General features: G+C 38.2%; 1 protein-coding gene and 1 pseudogene across 6 annotated transcripts in view; one reads left to right on the forward strand and one right to left on the reverse strand.

The window, feature by feature from the left end:
* Nucleotides 1-8,718: 8,718 nt before the first annotated feature.
* Nucleotides 8,719-10,653, forward strand: LOC140851938 (zinc finger BED domain-containing protein RICESLEEPER 2-like; annotated as a pseudogene).
* A 2,372-nt stretch (nucleotides 10,654-13,025) lies between these two features.
* LOC105053459 (probable pre-mRNA-splicing factor ATP-dependent RNA helicase DEAH4) overlaps nucleotides 13,026-16,892 on the reverse strand; it is a 57,638-nt gene continuing 53,771 nt past the window's right edge. For 2 of the 6 annotated variants that reach the window (XM_073244227.1, XM_073244232.1), the window contains 4 exons: nucleotides 15,423-15,583; nucleotides 13,767-13,942; nucleotides 13,371-13,551; nucleotides 13,026-13,254 (listed from right to left, as the gene is read on the reverse strand). In XM_073244227.1, the coding sequence (XP_073100328.1) occupies nucleotides 13,395-13,551; nucleotides 13,767-13,942; nucleotides 15,423-15,583 (494 nt within the window). In that variant the 3' untranslated portion in view covers nucleotides 13,026-13,254; nucleotides 13,371-13,394. Of the gene's footprint in view, nucleotides 13,263-13,370; nucleotides 13,552-13,657; nucleotides 13,683-13,766; nucleotides 13,943-15,422; nucleotides 15,584-16,892 lie in introns of those variants that run through there. The other 4 variants (XM_073244228.1, XM_073244229.1, XM_073244230.1 and 1 more) reach the window with 4 other exon arrangements.

Raw genomic sequence — 16,892 nt, forward strand, 5'->3', positions numbered from 1 at the left:
CTCATCATCATCGACCATCATTAATGACGTCTTCCTGTCTTCGACCATCATCGTTTTGGGTAAGGATCCTCTGAATCTCCTTCCTCTGGATCTCAAGTCTTAGTATTCTTTAATTTTTTCTTTTCCTCTCTAGGGTTTTGAAGTTTATTGCCAGAGAGCGGAGGCTTCAACACTGTGCTGCCGTGCTGGGAGCTATGCTTCAACCCATCCTTTTAATCCCATTAAACCCTTAAATCCGTCCTCTTCGGTTCTTCCTTTTCTCTTCACTCTTCTGTCTCCTGACTTTTTCAGTTTCCCCATCGAAGTCTCGAAGTTGAAGAGGCTGAAGAGCCCTTGGCCCTCCCTGGTCTGTGTTCCATCCATCGACCGCCATCACTGTGCTGGGCAGCTGGGCTTCAACACCTTGCTGGAGCAAAGGTTAGATCTCCATCCATCGTGCCTCCACCCTCCCTTGTTTTGGTTTTCTTCGTTGTCATTATGTCATATTGATCATGCTAAAAGCCTGAAGGAACCAGATCTAGGGTTTCAGAGTTAGATCTTGAAAAAGTTTCAAGATCTAACCCTGAAACCCTAGATCTGGTTCCTTCAATTGGTATCAGAGCCTAAGTTTTTTATTACATGATTATTTATACATGCTTAGCTTATTTTTTAGATTAGATCTAATTTATAATCTGATTATTAAATCTAAAATTAAAATTTTAGATCAATCACAAACTGCAAGGTTGTCCTGCTGTAAGGTTTACCCCTTACAGTGCAAAGGTTGTCCTAGTTTGTGTAGATCTATCTTTAATCATAAATTTGTTAGATATGATCTAGATTAAATTTATAATTTATTAGATTTAAAAAATATTTAAATCTGAAATAAAATCTCTTTGTTAAATAATTTTTGTGCATAGAAATTGTTTAAAGTTGAAACTGTTTCAATTACATGAACCTGTTTAGATTAGATCTAAAGTAGTTTCATGTTTATTTCACTTGTATCTTGATTATGAATCAAATATGCAATATGGTTGGTAGAATCATATTGTAAAATTATTTTACAAATATGAAAATTATTTTTTGAAAAGCCAAACCCAACCCTCAGCCCAAAACTTAATTAAGAATTAAGAAGTTGTTTGATTAGGTTCTAGGATTGTGAATTGAAGAACCTAAGACACAAATCATAACACATTGGGTTAATGGGTTAGTGAAAATTAGGTCCATTAATTGGGTTAGACCTATGGTTAGATTAAAGATGGACTTAATTAAAGAATTGACTAAATCTAATCAATTGTTGTCTTAGATTAGGTCAAAGATTCTCTAGATCAATTACAATAGTTGTAGTTTGTCAAGTCCATGTCTTTAACGAGAACCAAATGGACTTGATTTTTGGCTAAGCGGTCTAGCACGAACTGTTAGGTTGATCTAATCGAAACTAATTAAACCAGTTGGTGTCTAAGGTAAACCAGATCGATGATTTTTAATTGGGAGCCCGCTTACCTGGCCATTTCTGATGGTATCTAAGGCAAGCTTTGGCAGACCCTCCCACTGATCGAACTTACCTGGCCTCTTGGTGAAATTATGTTTTGATCGGATCACTTGACTATTCGAGCTGACCCATGTCAGCTAGGTAAATCAGTGTGACTGATTTAGGTGCTCCTAGACCAGCCCTTTTAATGGTCTCCCTTAAGCTGACTTGGTAAAGCCAGTGGGAGGATCATGATAAGCTGGTTCATCTGACTTCATCCTTTATATTATTTAAATTCTCTAAAATTATTAGGTTCTTAAAATGACAAAGTTATGGAGATAACTGAGTCATAGCCTCCTATTAAGGTGTTTGATAATGAGTCCATTAACTCAATAATCATTGCAGACCCAAAGACCTGGTGCTTGTTGACTAATGGAATTATCACTCATCATATGATGACTTGGAAGTGTCTCTCTAATGGTGGTTAGGTGAGCCAACCAAAGTTGGACTTAATCATTCATTGGTTAGATACATCAAGTATGATCATGTTAATGGTTGGACCTAACCGGATCCTTACAGTGGAGGCCAAAGCCTACTGATTAGGTTTCTCGGGCAAAACTAAAATTACTAAAAATTGTTTAGAGAAACAATTGGTTATGAACCTACCCTTAGATGTACATGGGTTGGCCAACCAAAGTTGGGCTTGTGTGCAGTCTAAGTGGATTCTAGTACCCACTAACGACTTAGGGTAATTCCTCGAATTGGAGGTAGAGGCTATCAATTCGAATAAAATAGTGGGAGAAACCTTTTGATTAAAGTCCAAATCTTTAGGTTTAATGAATCAATTACTAATTAGGTTATGGTTCTCCTTTGTGCAAATATGGCCACTTCCCTATCGCTCCGATCATTGTTGGACAATGATAAGTTGGTGGGACCCATTTTCGGTAGCTGGTACCGAAAGTTGAAGATAGTCCTGGAGCATGAACGGATCCTATATGTGATAATGGATCCTGCACCTGAGGAGCCAGCTGTCAATGCACGTGGAACAGTCAGAGACACTTACCAGAAGTGGCTCAGTGACCGGACCACGGTGCGCTGTATCATGCTGGCTGCTATGAGCGATGAGTTCAGTCGCAGATTCGAGACGGCTCAGCCAAAGGACATGCTTCAAGTGTTGGAGGATGCCTTTGGCACACCCGATGATGTGGAGAGGCACAAGACTAGTTGTGCCATCTTCAATGCCAAAATACGGGATGGTGCCTCTGTCACTGATCATGTATTGTATATGATCAAGCTGATGGAACGATTGAGCAAGCTCGGCTTTCTCTTGCATGAGCAGCTTGGGAAAGATACAATACTGAACTCGCTGCCCAAGTCTTATCTCCCATTCCTCACTCATTATAGAATGACAAAGCCTGAAGTAAACTATCACGGATTACTGAGGTTGCTTCAGAACTTTGAGAAGGATCACCAACTCCTCAAGGAGTCGGTGAACTCAGTGGGAGGTTCGTCTTCTGGTTCTCGATCCTTTAAGAAAGGAAAGAAGAACAAGAAGAAGAAAGTGAAGAAGGTGCAAGTTCAGGCTGGGACATCAGTGCAGAGCCAGACCAAAAAGATCAAGCCTGATAAGAGTCTATTCAACTGGCAAACACCCTAGATTAGATAGTGTGTCAGATATCTACTTATGGCACTGTAGGCTAGGTCATATAAACAAGAACAGAATAAACAGGTTGACTCAAGAGGGAATCCTCGAAGTCAGTGATTGTGAATCACTTCCAACCTGTGAGTCTTGTCTTCTTGGTAAAATGACCAAGTCAACTTTTACTGGAAAAGGTGAGAGAGAGCTACTGAGCTCTTGAGCCTAGTACATACTGATGTATACGGGCCCATGAGCACCAGTGCTAGAGGTAGATATTTCTACTTCATAACTTTCACGGATGACCTATCCCGATATGGATATATCTATCTAATGAAACATAAGTCGGATTCATTTGAAATGTTCAAACGATTCCGAAGTGAAGTAGAAAAACAAACTGGGAAGAGTATTAAAACTCTTTGATCTGATCGAGGAGGAGAATATCTTTCTAGTGAATTTCTCACATATCTAGGAGAGAATAGGATTCTCTCCCAATGGACTCCTCCAGGAACACCACAGCATAATGGTGTGTCTGAAAGGAGGAATCGGACTCTGTTAGACATGGTCCGATCCATGATGGGTTTTGCTAGCTTGCCGATATCCTTCTGGGGATATGCACTCGAATCGGCCTGTTATCTGTTAAATAGGGTTCCAAGTAAGTCTGTAATTAAGACTCCATATGAGATATGAACGGGACGTAAGCCAGCACTTTCACACCTTAGGGTCTGGGGGTGCCCAGCCTATGTCAAACGATTAGTCACAGACAAACTTGGACCTAGGTCTGACAAATGCTCATTCATAGGGTACCCCAAAGAGACAAAAGGATATTTTTTCTACCATGCTGATGAACAAAAGGTGTTCGTCAGCCTTAAGGCAATCTTTTTAGAAAAGGAGTTCCTTGGTGAAGGAACCGTTGCCTCTAAGGTTGAACTTGATGAAGTTCAACAGGTAGAAGGACCGACACCAATAGCTGAACCTGAGTCGGATATGATTAGATCAGATCCGGAGCCCAATGTACCTTGCACCATTAAGGCGATCCGGTAGAGTACCGCATCAACCGGACAGATACTACGATTTTTTGGTCCGGGACGGTGATCCCATCGAACTTGATGAGAATAATGAGGATCCGATCACCTATATGGATGCAATGCAGAGACCTGATTCTGAGAAATGGCTTAAAGCCATGAAATTCGAAATGGAGTCCATGAAGGTCAACGATGTATGGACATTGGTTGACCCACATGAAGGGGTTAAACCCATTGGGTGTAAATGGGTCTTCAAAAGGAAGAGGGGCGCAGACGGAAAGGTGGAGACCTATAAAGCCCGTCTGATAGCCAAGGGGTATCATCAACGTTATGGTATTGACTATGACGAGACGTTTTCCCCTGTGGCAATGCTCAAATCTATTCGGATAATGCTTGCAATAGCTGCCCATCTGGATTATGAGATCTGGCAGATGGATGTAAAGACAGCTTTCCTGAATGGAGAGCTGACCGAAGAGGTGTATATGATACAACTTGAGGGGTTTACATCCACAGATGAGTCCAAGGTGTGCAAGCTTCGGAGATCCATTTATGGACTGAAGCAAGCTTCTCAGAGTTGGAACATGTGTTTTGATAAGATGATCAAAACATATGGCTTCATTAAGAATGGAGAAGAGCCCTGCATCTATAAATGGGCAAATGATCCAGTTGTGGTATTCCTTATCTTGTACGTGGATGACATTCTCTTAATCGGGAATGACATCCCCGCACTACAGGGAATAAAAGTTTGGTTGTCATCACAGTTCTCCATGAAGGACTTGGGTGAAGCATCCTACATCCTAGGGATGAAGATCTATAAGGATAGATCTAAAAGGATGCTTGGGTTATCCCAGTCCATGTACATAGACACTGTGCTGAAGAGGTTCAGCATGGAGAATTTCAAGAAGGGCTATCTATCGATAGGCCATGGAATTTCTCTCTCTAAGAAGGATTGTCCGACAACTTCTGAAGAGAGAGAGCGTATGAGTAGAGTCCCATATGCTTCAGCCGTAGGATCTATCATGTACGTCATAACATGTACAAGATCAGATGTGGCATACTCACTAGGAGTAGTGAGTAGATACCAATCTGATCCTGGAGAAAACCACTGAAAAGTGGTTAAAGCCATTCTTAAGTATTTAAGAAATACTAAGGACCAAAGGTTGGTTTATGGCGAGTCAGATCTGAAACTTGTGGGGTTCACAGACTCTAGCTTTCAATCTGACCATGATGACAGCAGGAGCGTGTCGGGTTATATCTTTGCTCTGAATGGTGGAGCCATCTGCTGGAAGAGTTCCAAGCAGCATACTGTGGCAGACTCTGTTTATGAAGCGGAGTATATCGCAGCATCAGATGCCGCGAAAGAAGCTGTGTGGCTGAGAAAATCCATCACTGAGCTCGGAGTAGCACCCTCCCTCGATGGTCCAGTCCTGCTCTACTGCGACAGCACTGGTGCCATAGCTCAGGTGAAGGAACCCAAAGCACATCAGCGGACGAAGCACATCTTGCACTGCTTCCACCTGGTCCGAGAGATCGTGGATCGAGGTGACGTCGACCTTCAAAAGATCGACGGAAAGGAGAACCTGGCCGACCCCTTCACTAAAGCCTTGGCAATAAAGGAGTTCGACAACCACAAGTCGAAGATGGATATTAGATACTGTGCCGAGTGGCTTTAGGATAAGTGGGAGTTTAAAGAACCTGGCTCTGATACCAATTGAAGGAACCAGATCTAGGGTTTCAGGGTTAGATCTTGAAACTTTTTCAAGATCATACAGCGGAAGACTAAAATAAATCAAAATTTATTTTTTAAAATCAGAGAATCCCTAGATCTAAGATCCTATTACATGATTATTACATAGCATTAAATCAGAAATTAAAATATATAAATATAGCATGAACTACATGTTGATCATATCAACATATTTCTATACCACATCTAATGTATGTATTAAACAATAAATCAGATCTATTACCTTGCAAGTTAGACGCTCTAACCTCGCTGATCCGGGCTTAAGGATGATGTTGCAAGCCGCACACGCATCCGGCCTCTAGGAGTCGTCCACACGAGCCCACGAATCTCGATCAGAAGTCCTGCTTCAGAAAATCAGCACAGTATGCTAGTACTGCGCTGATCCTTCTTTGATGGTTGATCAGGTGCCTCCTTCTTCTTGATTTGGACTCTTCCAAAGGTGGAAAGTAGAAGGAGGAGTTTTAGATCTGAGACGCTCTCAGGAAACTCAAGATGGAGGGACGAAAGATATGAAAACAAAAATCCTAGAAGAAGACCCTCTTCTTCTTCACGTTTTTCTCTCTAGACACCCAAACTTGCATCTTTTATATCTCCATGACCCAAAGGTATTTCTCTCTGATTTTTGGATGGCACAAAGGTCTCTCAAATCTCTATCTTTTTCTAAAATTTCACGAAGAAACTCATCTTATATAGAGAGATATGATAGAGTCCTTGTCTAGGTCAAACACCTAGTCAAGACTTATCCAAACATGGCAAGTTAAGGGACGCCCAACTCTTGAGCACCTCCTTCATATTTTCGTGCATGGATCACCAGAAAAGGATGCACAATGTATACCCAAAAAGCTATGAAAATTCTAAAAAAAAAATTTGGATAAATTCGGTGCAAAATTGAAAGAGTTTTGGATTTCTAAAACTCTATCTCAAAGAATTCGAAATCCAAACTTATTCCTTTTAGATTTGATCCAAACCACCTTCCATGTAAGAAAGAAGAGAAGAGACCTTTTGTGAACGTGGGAGAGACCTGGGAGAGGGCTTTTGTTGCACAAAATAAGTGGAGATTGGCATTGAATAAGAGAGAGGGCATGGGGAAGGCTTATGTGGCGCAAGGTGGAATTCTAGTCTTACTAGGATTCTATCTCATGACTTGTTTTAATTTGGTTTCTCAAACCAAATCAAACTAAAATTAGATCAACCTAATTAAAATAGATCTTAACCCAATTAAAAACTTAATTTAATCAGATTAAATTAGATTTAAATCTGATTTAATTTTTTAATTAAATTAGAAATTAGATTGATCCAAGTCCTAGTTGAACTAGGATTAGTTTTTCCTTGCACTTGGCTTATCCAATAAACCAATTGGACTTGATCCAATCAAGCCCAAACTAAATCTAATTAAATCATATTTAATTATACTTAATCTCAGCCCATTGGCTTAATCAAATTAAGCCAATTAGCAATCAAATTGCTAATCGATCCTCCTGCAACATTTGTACTGGGTTAAATGTCAATCGTATTGATCATTTAACCCTAGAACGATTCTTAATCGTTGATCAACCATCCGATCGGATCATGAACTCTAATGTGTGTGACCTCATAGGTCCGAACCTAAGCCGGTAGCATAGGAACAAATTTTTATACCAATCGAAGTGACCATCTAGCAATGGTACCTGACGACCGGATAGGTCGAATGTGTAGAACAACATCCTTAGAACCCATGCGGATATAGTTTTCATATAATTCATCTCCTTGACCAAAATGATCATAGGACACCCCAGAGCTCAACTGTCAACTCTGATCAGGTTGTCCACATTGTATTTCAAAATATCAAATCCATCTGATGGATTACCCTGGCCAAGATTTTACTAAATTGAAATACAGCGACTCATTCTTCTCCAACTCTTGGAGTGGTCAATCCCATCTCGATCACACTCTGACTTCGCAAGTATTTGACTGTGCCCAGAAGCCTTCCGTCCCTGAATTAGAAATTCAGTTAGTCCAGTACCAAAGCATAGTGAGTTGCTTGCAAGTCACTGAGGCGATCTCAGGTCTAAGGGACACTTATACCTATATCCCATCAGAGACATTCTCGACAGCAGAATACTCTGGAGTTAGTTACGTTCAATGACGATGTACCCTTACATCTCACCTATATGTCATACCAGTGTCTCCACACTCCTTGGTTAAGAGGACAACCAACCCATATGGCCTACAGCGACCTATGCTCGATAGAAGCTGTCATCCTTATTAACAGCCTATCATTTGGTCGTGAACAGTTTTAAGGACTAATCGATAAATTCTCTCTTTATCGAACTTAAATAGTCCTAAGGATTTCATCATAACAATGGAGTTCATTAGAAGATGAAAGCTTATGATGAAGATGCCAAATATATTTTATTTATTAACAAATCAATTACAATACTTAGTTGCTCAACCGTCAACAGCTTGACGATTGACTTTTTGGGACACATTTTCCAACAAAGCCTCCCCTATTTTGGTTGCACTATGCATGATTGTATTGTTGTGATTGATCATTTTAAGCTTTTAGCTAATCACCTGTTTTAGCATACTGATCATTTTAGCACTATGCATGATTGTTTTGCATACCGGTCAATTTTAGACTTTTAGCATACTGGTCATATGCAAAGCACTATGCATGATTATTTGCACCTGGAAACCACTAGCAAATAATCGGTTCCTTCAAAAAATTTCTGGGATAAAGTTGCATGATGTTTGGTATATATCAAATTTTTTATATTTTGTCATATTCATTTTTGAATAGTTAAGATATTGATCATTGTATTCCTTCAAAAAAATTTAATTTTTTTAATAATTTATGTTCTTATTTCAACAGATTATTTTATTTATGTCTCATTCTAAAATGGATGAAAATGAGACTGTTCAAAATATAAGGGATGGAGATGATAAAGATGAAGATATTATTGAAGCTATTGAAAGTGATAAAGGTTCTAAAAAAAGATCATGGATATGGAATCATTTTATCGAGGAAAAAAAGTCTGATGGGTCAATAACTATATGCAAATATTGCAAAAAGGTATTAAGTGGCAATACTAAAGGAGGAACAAGTCATCTAAAACGACATCTTGAAAATATTTGCAAGAAATATCAAAAGAATCCGATGAATCAAATATTTATAGTAGCAAGTTCAAAAGATCCGATGAAGTCTTTTAAATTCAATCAAGAAGAGAGTAGAAAATTGCTTGTAAAATTTATTATATATGCCGAACTTTCATTTTGTATTATTGAGCATCCTATTTTTTCTGATTTTATAAGATCTGTTCAACCGTTATTTAATGTTATTAGTCGTAAGATAGTAAGAAGTGATTGTATAGCTTTGTACCAAACAGAAAGGAAAAAATTGCATGATACATTTAAGAAATTAAATTCTCGGATTAGTTTTACTACTGATATTTGGACATCAAATCAAAAAATTAGTCATCTTTCTCTTACGGCACATTATATTGATTCTGATTTTCTTCTGCATAAGTGGATAATTAATTTCAAGAAACTAGCATACCCTCATACAAGTTTTACAATTGAAGATGCTATTAGAAAGTACCTTGCTGAATGGGAATTGGATTCTAAAATATGTGCCTTTACTTTAGATTATTGTTCCATAAATGATGCTGTAATTAGAAGAATTCAACATCACTTTGGTCATGGAATGTTATTTGATGGAGAGTATAGTTAGATGCTGTGCATACATATTAAATATTATGGTTCAAGATAGAATGAAAAAAATTCACGAAGCCATTGAATGCATAAGGGAGCTTATTAGATATGTGTCTGTATCTCCATCTCGAATGCAAGGATTTAATGAAATTGCACAACATATGAGATTTCTTATTAAAAAAAGGCTCACTTTAGATGTTGCTACAAGATGAAATTCTACTTATGAAATGTTGACTGATGCAATTACTTATAAAGATGTTTTTAATAGATATGCAACCGAATATTCATATATATACCCCACCAATGATGAATGGAAACAAACTGATGTAATTGTTAAATTCTTAGAAGGCTTTCTAGGCCACTAAAGTATTTTCTGATTACAAGTATCCCACATCTAATTTCTATGTAAAAAAAGTTTGAGAAATTAGGGCCTTATTGATGCATGGGAGTATTGATACTAATGATACACTAAAGCAATTGACAAATGAAATGCAAAAGAAGTTGCAATATTTTATTGGTCATTGCTTCTATTTTGGATCTTAGATCAAAATTGATATTTATAGAGTTTTGTTATCAAATGGCATTTGATGTGGAAGAGAGCAAAAAGAAGATTGATGAGATTCGTGTTTATCTTTATAAATTTTATAATGAGTATGTAGATGCAACAAGAGTGCAGCCTTCTGTAAGTTCAAATGAGCTAACAGCTGATTTTGATGGACAAAGTCATATAACTTCGATTTCTCCTTTTAACTTGAGCAAAATAAAATTTAGTATGGATTTTATTCAGTTTAGAAATTAAAGTTCTTCGAAAAGGCCAAAAAGATCAGAGCTAGATAGTTATTTAAATGATGATGTACTTTCTGATATGAGGGACAAGCAGTTTGATATCTTAGCATGGGGGAAGAGCAACACAATAGTCTATCCTATATTATCGAGAATGGCTAGAAATATTCTTGTTATTCTAGTCTCTACTATTTCATCAGAATCGACATTCAGCACGGATGGTAGAGTTGTAGACCAGTATCGGATTTCATTGAGTCCATCTACAGTCGAGGCTTTAGTTTGTACCCAAGATTGACTTCGTAAAAAATATGATGAAAGTATATAAATAATTTAAATTTATGTTATATTTTTTATTTACTCATAGTATTTATATTTTGAAGATTTATGATTGATATGTCATATGTATCATGTGTGTTAACAGTTACAAGTAGCTCAAATTTTTTGAAGTTGAATGCGAATGATGGTACCCTAGAGCGAGCCGAGCAGTAAAGTTGGGATGTGGATATAATAATATGTAATCATCTATATAGTATTTCTATAATCTATATAAAATTATAAATTTATTTATTTAACAATTTCATAGGTAACCATCTATATATTTTTAAATTTTTGGAGTTGCAGTTTGCACTATGTACACGCTGTCCGAAGTCATATTATAAAAAATGTTTGTCAAGGTACTTAGCAAATTCTTTTTCAATTTTCAATTGTTCTGTAGCTGTGAAGCATTTAATAAGTCAAATTCTTATGTTCTTCTGTTGGTCATATTCTTGCTGCATTAATTAAATTTTTTTTTTTTTTGAAGGCTCAAAAGAAAAAGGTATCATGCTGCGGGCTTGTGAGCTCTGCAACAGCTTTTTACAAAGCAACAGCTTATTTTTGGAAATTTGTTAGCAACTGCTTCTGACAAAGGAAAATCTCTCAATCTGTGATTGAAAATCAAATTTAAGGAGGTTCTTCACTGTTTGACAGCTACTAACTGAAATCTGTCCTTGGGAAATGAATATTTGTACGCATAAGAATTTTTGTAGAGGGTACACAATGTGGCAGATCTTGATAGTCAGTTTGTCTGATGAGCATACTATTTGCTGAAATTATCTGGCAACTCTAGCTGTCATGCGACATATAAATATTAAATGTGTTATATAGGAAGCTGAAATGTTTGAATTCTATCGCTTTGGACGGTTTATATTTGCTTTGCAGAAAGCTCAAATATTTTGCCTTGCTTCTCTGGTTCATTTTTGGCCAATGCTCTACTACAGGCACCTTTTCTCTTGCCACGTACTCCGTTTTTCCCCCCTCCCAGTGGGTAAGCATACCCAAGAGATGTTTAAAGGGCTTTTTTATGGACCTGTCATTAGAATGTTAGATTTTAGCAGTTAGTTGGTGCCTACGGCCTACCCGTAAAATGAAGAATGTTATACTCTAGCAGTTAGTTCATGCTGCGGAATTTTGGTTTAAACCTCTGCTAACCTGTATGCTAACGGCCAATGAATACTTTGTCTCCCGAGAAGGGAGCATAACCAAACTCCAAAATGACTCATTTTTTGGCTGTTTTGGCTGTTTTTAGAGAGACTCGTTGCTGCAGAATGCAGATGGCCACTTAAACTTGAGATATGTTGCTTCTATCTATTTTACACTCGGCTGGATAGCTGAAATGAAAAAACTTACTTCAGAAAAGTTTCAATAACATTTGACGAGCGTGCAAAGACAAATTTATTTTAGATATCAGTGTTATTTTAAATATCTATTTGCCATTCGTGAATAATTTATATTTCTTTTAATGTCTATTTGGACTTGATTCGGATTTGAATGCGGGTTTCATTCGGGCTTGAACAATAAGCTCATTCGAGCCTAAACATGGGCCAAATCTGATTCGAGCTTAGATGCAGTCCGGCCCAATCAGATTCGAACCCGATCCGAGCTTGGGCTTAGACCATATATTTTTAAAAAAATTCGAAAAAATTCGAATTTAAACCTGACCTGAAGCCCGACAAAAAAATTTAAGCCGGGCTCGGATAAGATCTGGCCCAAGCCAGCCTGGCCTGATTCCAGCCCTAACACCAACAGAAGCTCTGCTCCGCTCAAAATAAGGAGTGGGCTATTATGGGCCTAATTCCAACCCATGCCGGGCCAATGGGCCAGGCCACTACAATGCTGGCCAGTCAATGGACCGGGCTGGGCCACGTTCTACATTCCAGGCCAATTAACGGGCCGGGCCAAACATTTATTTAACGGATGGCTTCCCGTAATGTTTTGTGCCCCGTTAAGTTTGGCAGTGCCAATTGAACGATGGCCATCCTCATATACGAAAGCGTTGCTCATTAACCACCAGAACTGGCAAGCAAACTATATCCACCGTAATATGTAGATGCTAGATGGGCATCTTAAGCAACACAAGTGATAGAGACAAAAGGAAAAAAAAAAATCCTAACAGAATGGATATAGTCCTTCAAACATAGGTGCCATAAATGTCCAGAAACTCAAACGCGCATCAAGTGGGCAGCTATGTTCATGCAAAGATCACCGTGTCTGCTGACAAGCATGCAACTACTTAATTGGCACTTGTCTCCGTTGCTCCTCAATCTCCAGTAAATAGAGATTAATGTGAGGTTCCACTTATTTACCATGAGGCGAATCAGCACGCAGACTGGTTGGCAAATGGCTGGATCCAGGTGATCATCACAAAGTATGGGATGCTAATCAACAAGATGGACAGTGCCCATTTGGGGATTCCCTTCTTTTGTTATCAGAAAATAAAAAAGACATGCAAACGTGTTACCCCTTTAAGAGGGGCTCCCAATATCGAAAAGAATATTACAGTTCATCAAAAACTTGGTGCAGTTTTACAAACGTATGATTGCTCAGTGCATTGAAAAAAAGTTATCAATTCCTTGTGAATTTCTCCTATAGCTTCGACATAAACATTCTAACTTCCTCAAACAAGAGAGAGAGAGACAGAGAGAGAAGAATAAAAGAAAATTAATAAAAGAAAATCTCATTAATGGAAAAGATACAGAAACTTTTTTTTATAAAAAAAAATACCTTTTGTCATGAAGGATGCAGTTGCTATCTCTTTGCTTTTCGGGCAAGATAACGCTCACGAGCTGCCTGAATTTTACTATCCACCGAGTCTGGTTTTTTGCTATCATTACCCTCCTTCATGGGTGAGTTCGTTAGTTTGTCCTTCGTGGGTTCACACCCCTTTGAAACGCCGGCACCACCACTGTATCATTCAAACATATTAATGTTCCAAAATGTTGGCTTTGGTTTGTGGAGACAGATTATCTCCAAAATGGAGCAAGATATTGATGCAAATAAATCAATCTTACTTGGCTTGGAAAACAAGTTAACAGGCTGAGTAACAGAACAAGGAATATTAGAGGTAAATAATTGTCCACAAACTTCCATTTTAATTTTAGGAATTTCAGTTTTCATTACCTTAGTCTGTTGGTGTCCATTTTCTCTAGTTTCTTTAAGATGGGCAGAACCCATGACATTTCAACTGCACAGACATTTCTCATGAAAGGGCGAGAGGTATTTATGAGTTCGTGATACATGACATAGTCTGGCAACTGCCCATCTTCATCAGCTTCTAGAACTGAGGATGGATGTACCTGCCAAATTGTGTAAAAGCCCTTACAGGTAAAATTTCTCTCACTTCATAGATGAAACCATGCGGTGCCAAGTGGATGCTGAAAATTTGTAAAGCAGCAACACATAAAGCTATGATCTCACAACAAAGAAAATTAGAGAATTTTTGACTAAAACCAATAAGAAAGTAACCATTGTTATCCAAGGAACATAAGGATAAACCTACAAAAGGATAAACGACAGCATAACCTCAATTTGTTAGAGAATGAAATTGACAATCTCGTGTTTTAGAACATGAACTGGATGTATTTTTTGTCAAAGAAATTCCAAATGTTTAACTCCCACTTTTATCTCTGATGAATTGCCAAGATGCAATAAGATCATCAATAAGATTGTATCAGTGTCCAGTAAACCTTTGGTGAATCATCATCGTTGTTAGGTCACAAATATGAACTAGATTGTTGGAGATCTGGCACGAAACTAAGAGGTAGGAATGGAGGTTACAAATGCTTGGATTATGTGGAAATACCATCTAACAGGATTGCCAGATCCACCGGCTATGGCACTGGCTATTTTAGATGTCTAGACATCATAACCGAGTTCAACTACAGAGGAAATATTTTTTGTCCTCACCAACAAGTTCTGATTCAGAACATGTTTCCATTGTATATATTACTTGCTGGAAGTTGGGAAAACCAGACAATTGGCGCTGATAAGTTTATTAGAGCTTCCATCACCAATGCAGCATATTTTTTGCTGAAGCAATTTTTCTTCCTCTAACTAAATTTCCCATAAACTTGAAGAGAAGGATCTATCTACGAATCTGGCCTATAAAATGTCTCTTGGTTCGGAATCAATTGTCGAACTTAAATTCTACTTGTTGAGCATAGCTTTAAATAAACCATCCCATATGGCTATCAAATCGAATTACATATATATATATATATATATATATATATATATATAATTACGGGGACAACTAGAGCTTTTGTACATTTTCATTAACCCACGAACAAGATATATGTGTGTGCGCGTGCTTGCAGAGAGTGGAAAGGGATCAGTAACCACTGGTACTCCTTTGTGCATGTTATTTGAAGACATACATACTGGTTCACGAAAGAAGGGAAGAAACAATCATCATATTTGACTTATAAAAGGAAATTCTTGAGAAGAACTGTTTTGAAAATAGTCAAAGTAAAACAAAATAACAAGCATATGGGCAAAGGGAATACAATCCTAAAGCAAATCTTTTGCACTATCCCTGCTGTAATATTTATCGAATGTGGAGAGAGATAAAGACATCTCAAACAAGATGATGTCCACTGCATGAAATCGAGATGCACCTGTTTAATACAATTGATAAATCTTCCTAACCATATGATTTTTATGGTACTCTTTCGATACAACAACATATATATAGAATCTAATAGCGTATTTTCACCTATGCATAGTATAAATATGATGGAAATCAACTCATGTGCTGGTGAAGAGAGTAAATAATACCTGCACAAGTTGTGACCTGTAACCAAGTGTATGGTAGCCATTGTGATGCAACATTCGCTCGGCCAGCTGATTCCCATAGCCCATGCACAAAGCTCTCCTCAATTTTTGGTAGTCCTTTTCACCCTTTTTATATCTTAAGCTTGATTGTACATCCACTGGCCCTAAATTTGGAAAACCAGAAGTCAAGAAATAGAAACATCCTAACTCTCTTCTAGGTAAATTACAACCAGTATTTTAGAGTTCCAAAACAGAGGTTGGTGCAACTGTAAAGTTGCTCTACTGTGACTTAGATGTCATGGATTCGAAGTACACAAACAGCATCTTCATATGTCAGGATAAGGCTGCGTACATCTGACGCTCCCCAGACCTGGCTATGGCCAGCATTATGCACCAGACCGCCCCTTTTTTTATTTTGGAGTTTCAAACTGTATATAGTTGAAATCTTCTAATACATTAAAGGGGAGTTCAGAGCACTCTCTTGGTGACGTGTGGCACCTATTTAGAGGGTTATAAACATCCCCTATACAGTAAAAAGAAAAAAAAAATATCATGCTTCGACCAATATTAAGATCTCAAAACCTCAAGGGCCCAACTCACATCACCACAACTCGCACAAAGTCCCATATGCTTGAGAGAAACCCCAACAGGAACCTAAGAAACCCTTCCAATCTCCCTCAGGTGCTCTCCTTCCTGCAGATCTCCAAAAAAGAGATCGCCATGATTTGCACAAAATCCCATATGCTTAAGAAAAAAACCCCAACCGAAATCCCTAAGAAAACCTTGCGATCTCCCTTAAGTGCTCTCCTTCCCCACAGATCTTCAAAAAAGAGAAAGCAATGAAAAGAAAAAAAAATGATCAATCTATGTGGGAAAAGGTCATACCTTTTAATTTTGAGAAAAATTTCAGAAACACCCCTCAACTTCACCCAATTTCACTTACATTCCTTCTACTTTGAATAGTGTCAAACTGACTCTTCTAATTATCTATATGTTTTAATATGGTCCAACCGTTCACTTATCAATCAACAGTATTAGCTTTTTCTCTCAATAGATAGAAATGCCCCTTGCTCAAGGGTGGGCTTGAAGGAGGAAGAAGATGAGAAAAAGAAATGGATGAAGAAGGGGAGGGTAAAGGGGCTATCGATGAGGATGGATTAAAGGAGGACAAGGAGAAGAGGATAGGGAGGAAGGGGAAGGAAAAGATCGATTGTCGATGAAAAGAGGTGGAGATGGAGCAGACCACCATGAAGGGGGATGGCTTATGGGTGACTTAGAGAAAGAAAAGAAGCGTAAAGACGGAGGAATGGAAGGAGATGGAGAGAGCTGCCATAGAGGAGGAGAAATGGATAAGAAGAAAGAGAAGAGGGAAGGATGGTTGCCGGTGAGAAGGGATGGTGAGAAGAGAGATGTAGAAGGGACCATCGTAGAAGGATAGAACTCATGGATAGATTTGGAGAAAAAAGATGAGAA

The sequence above is a fragment of the Elaeis guineensis genome, chromosome 10 (assembly GCF_000442705.2).
Source record: "Elaeis guineensis isolate ETL-2024a chromosome 10, EG11, whole genome shotgun sequence".
NCBI classification, from domain to species: domain Eukaryota; kingdom Viridiplantae; phylum Streptophyta; class Magnoliopsida; order Arecales; family Arecaceae; genus Elaeis; species Elaeis guineensis.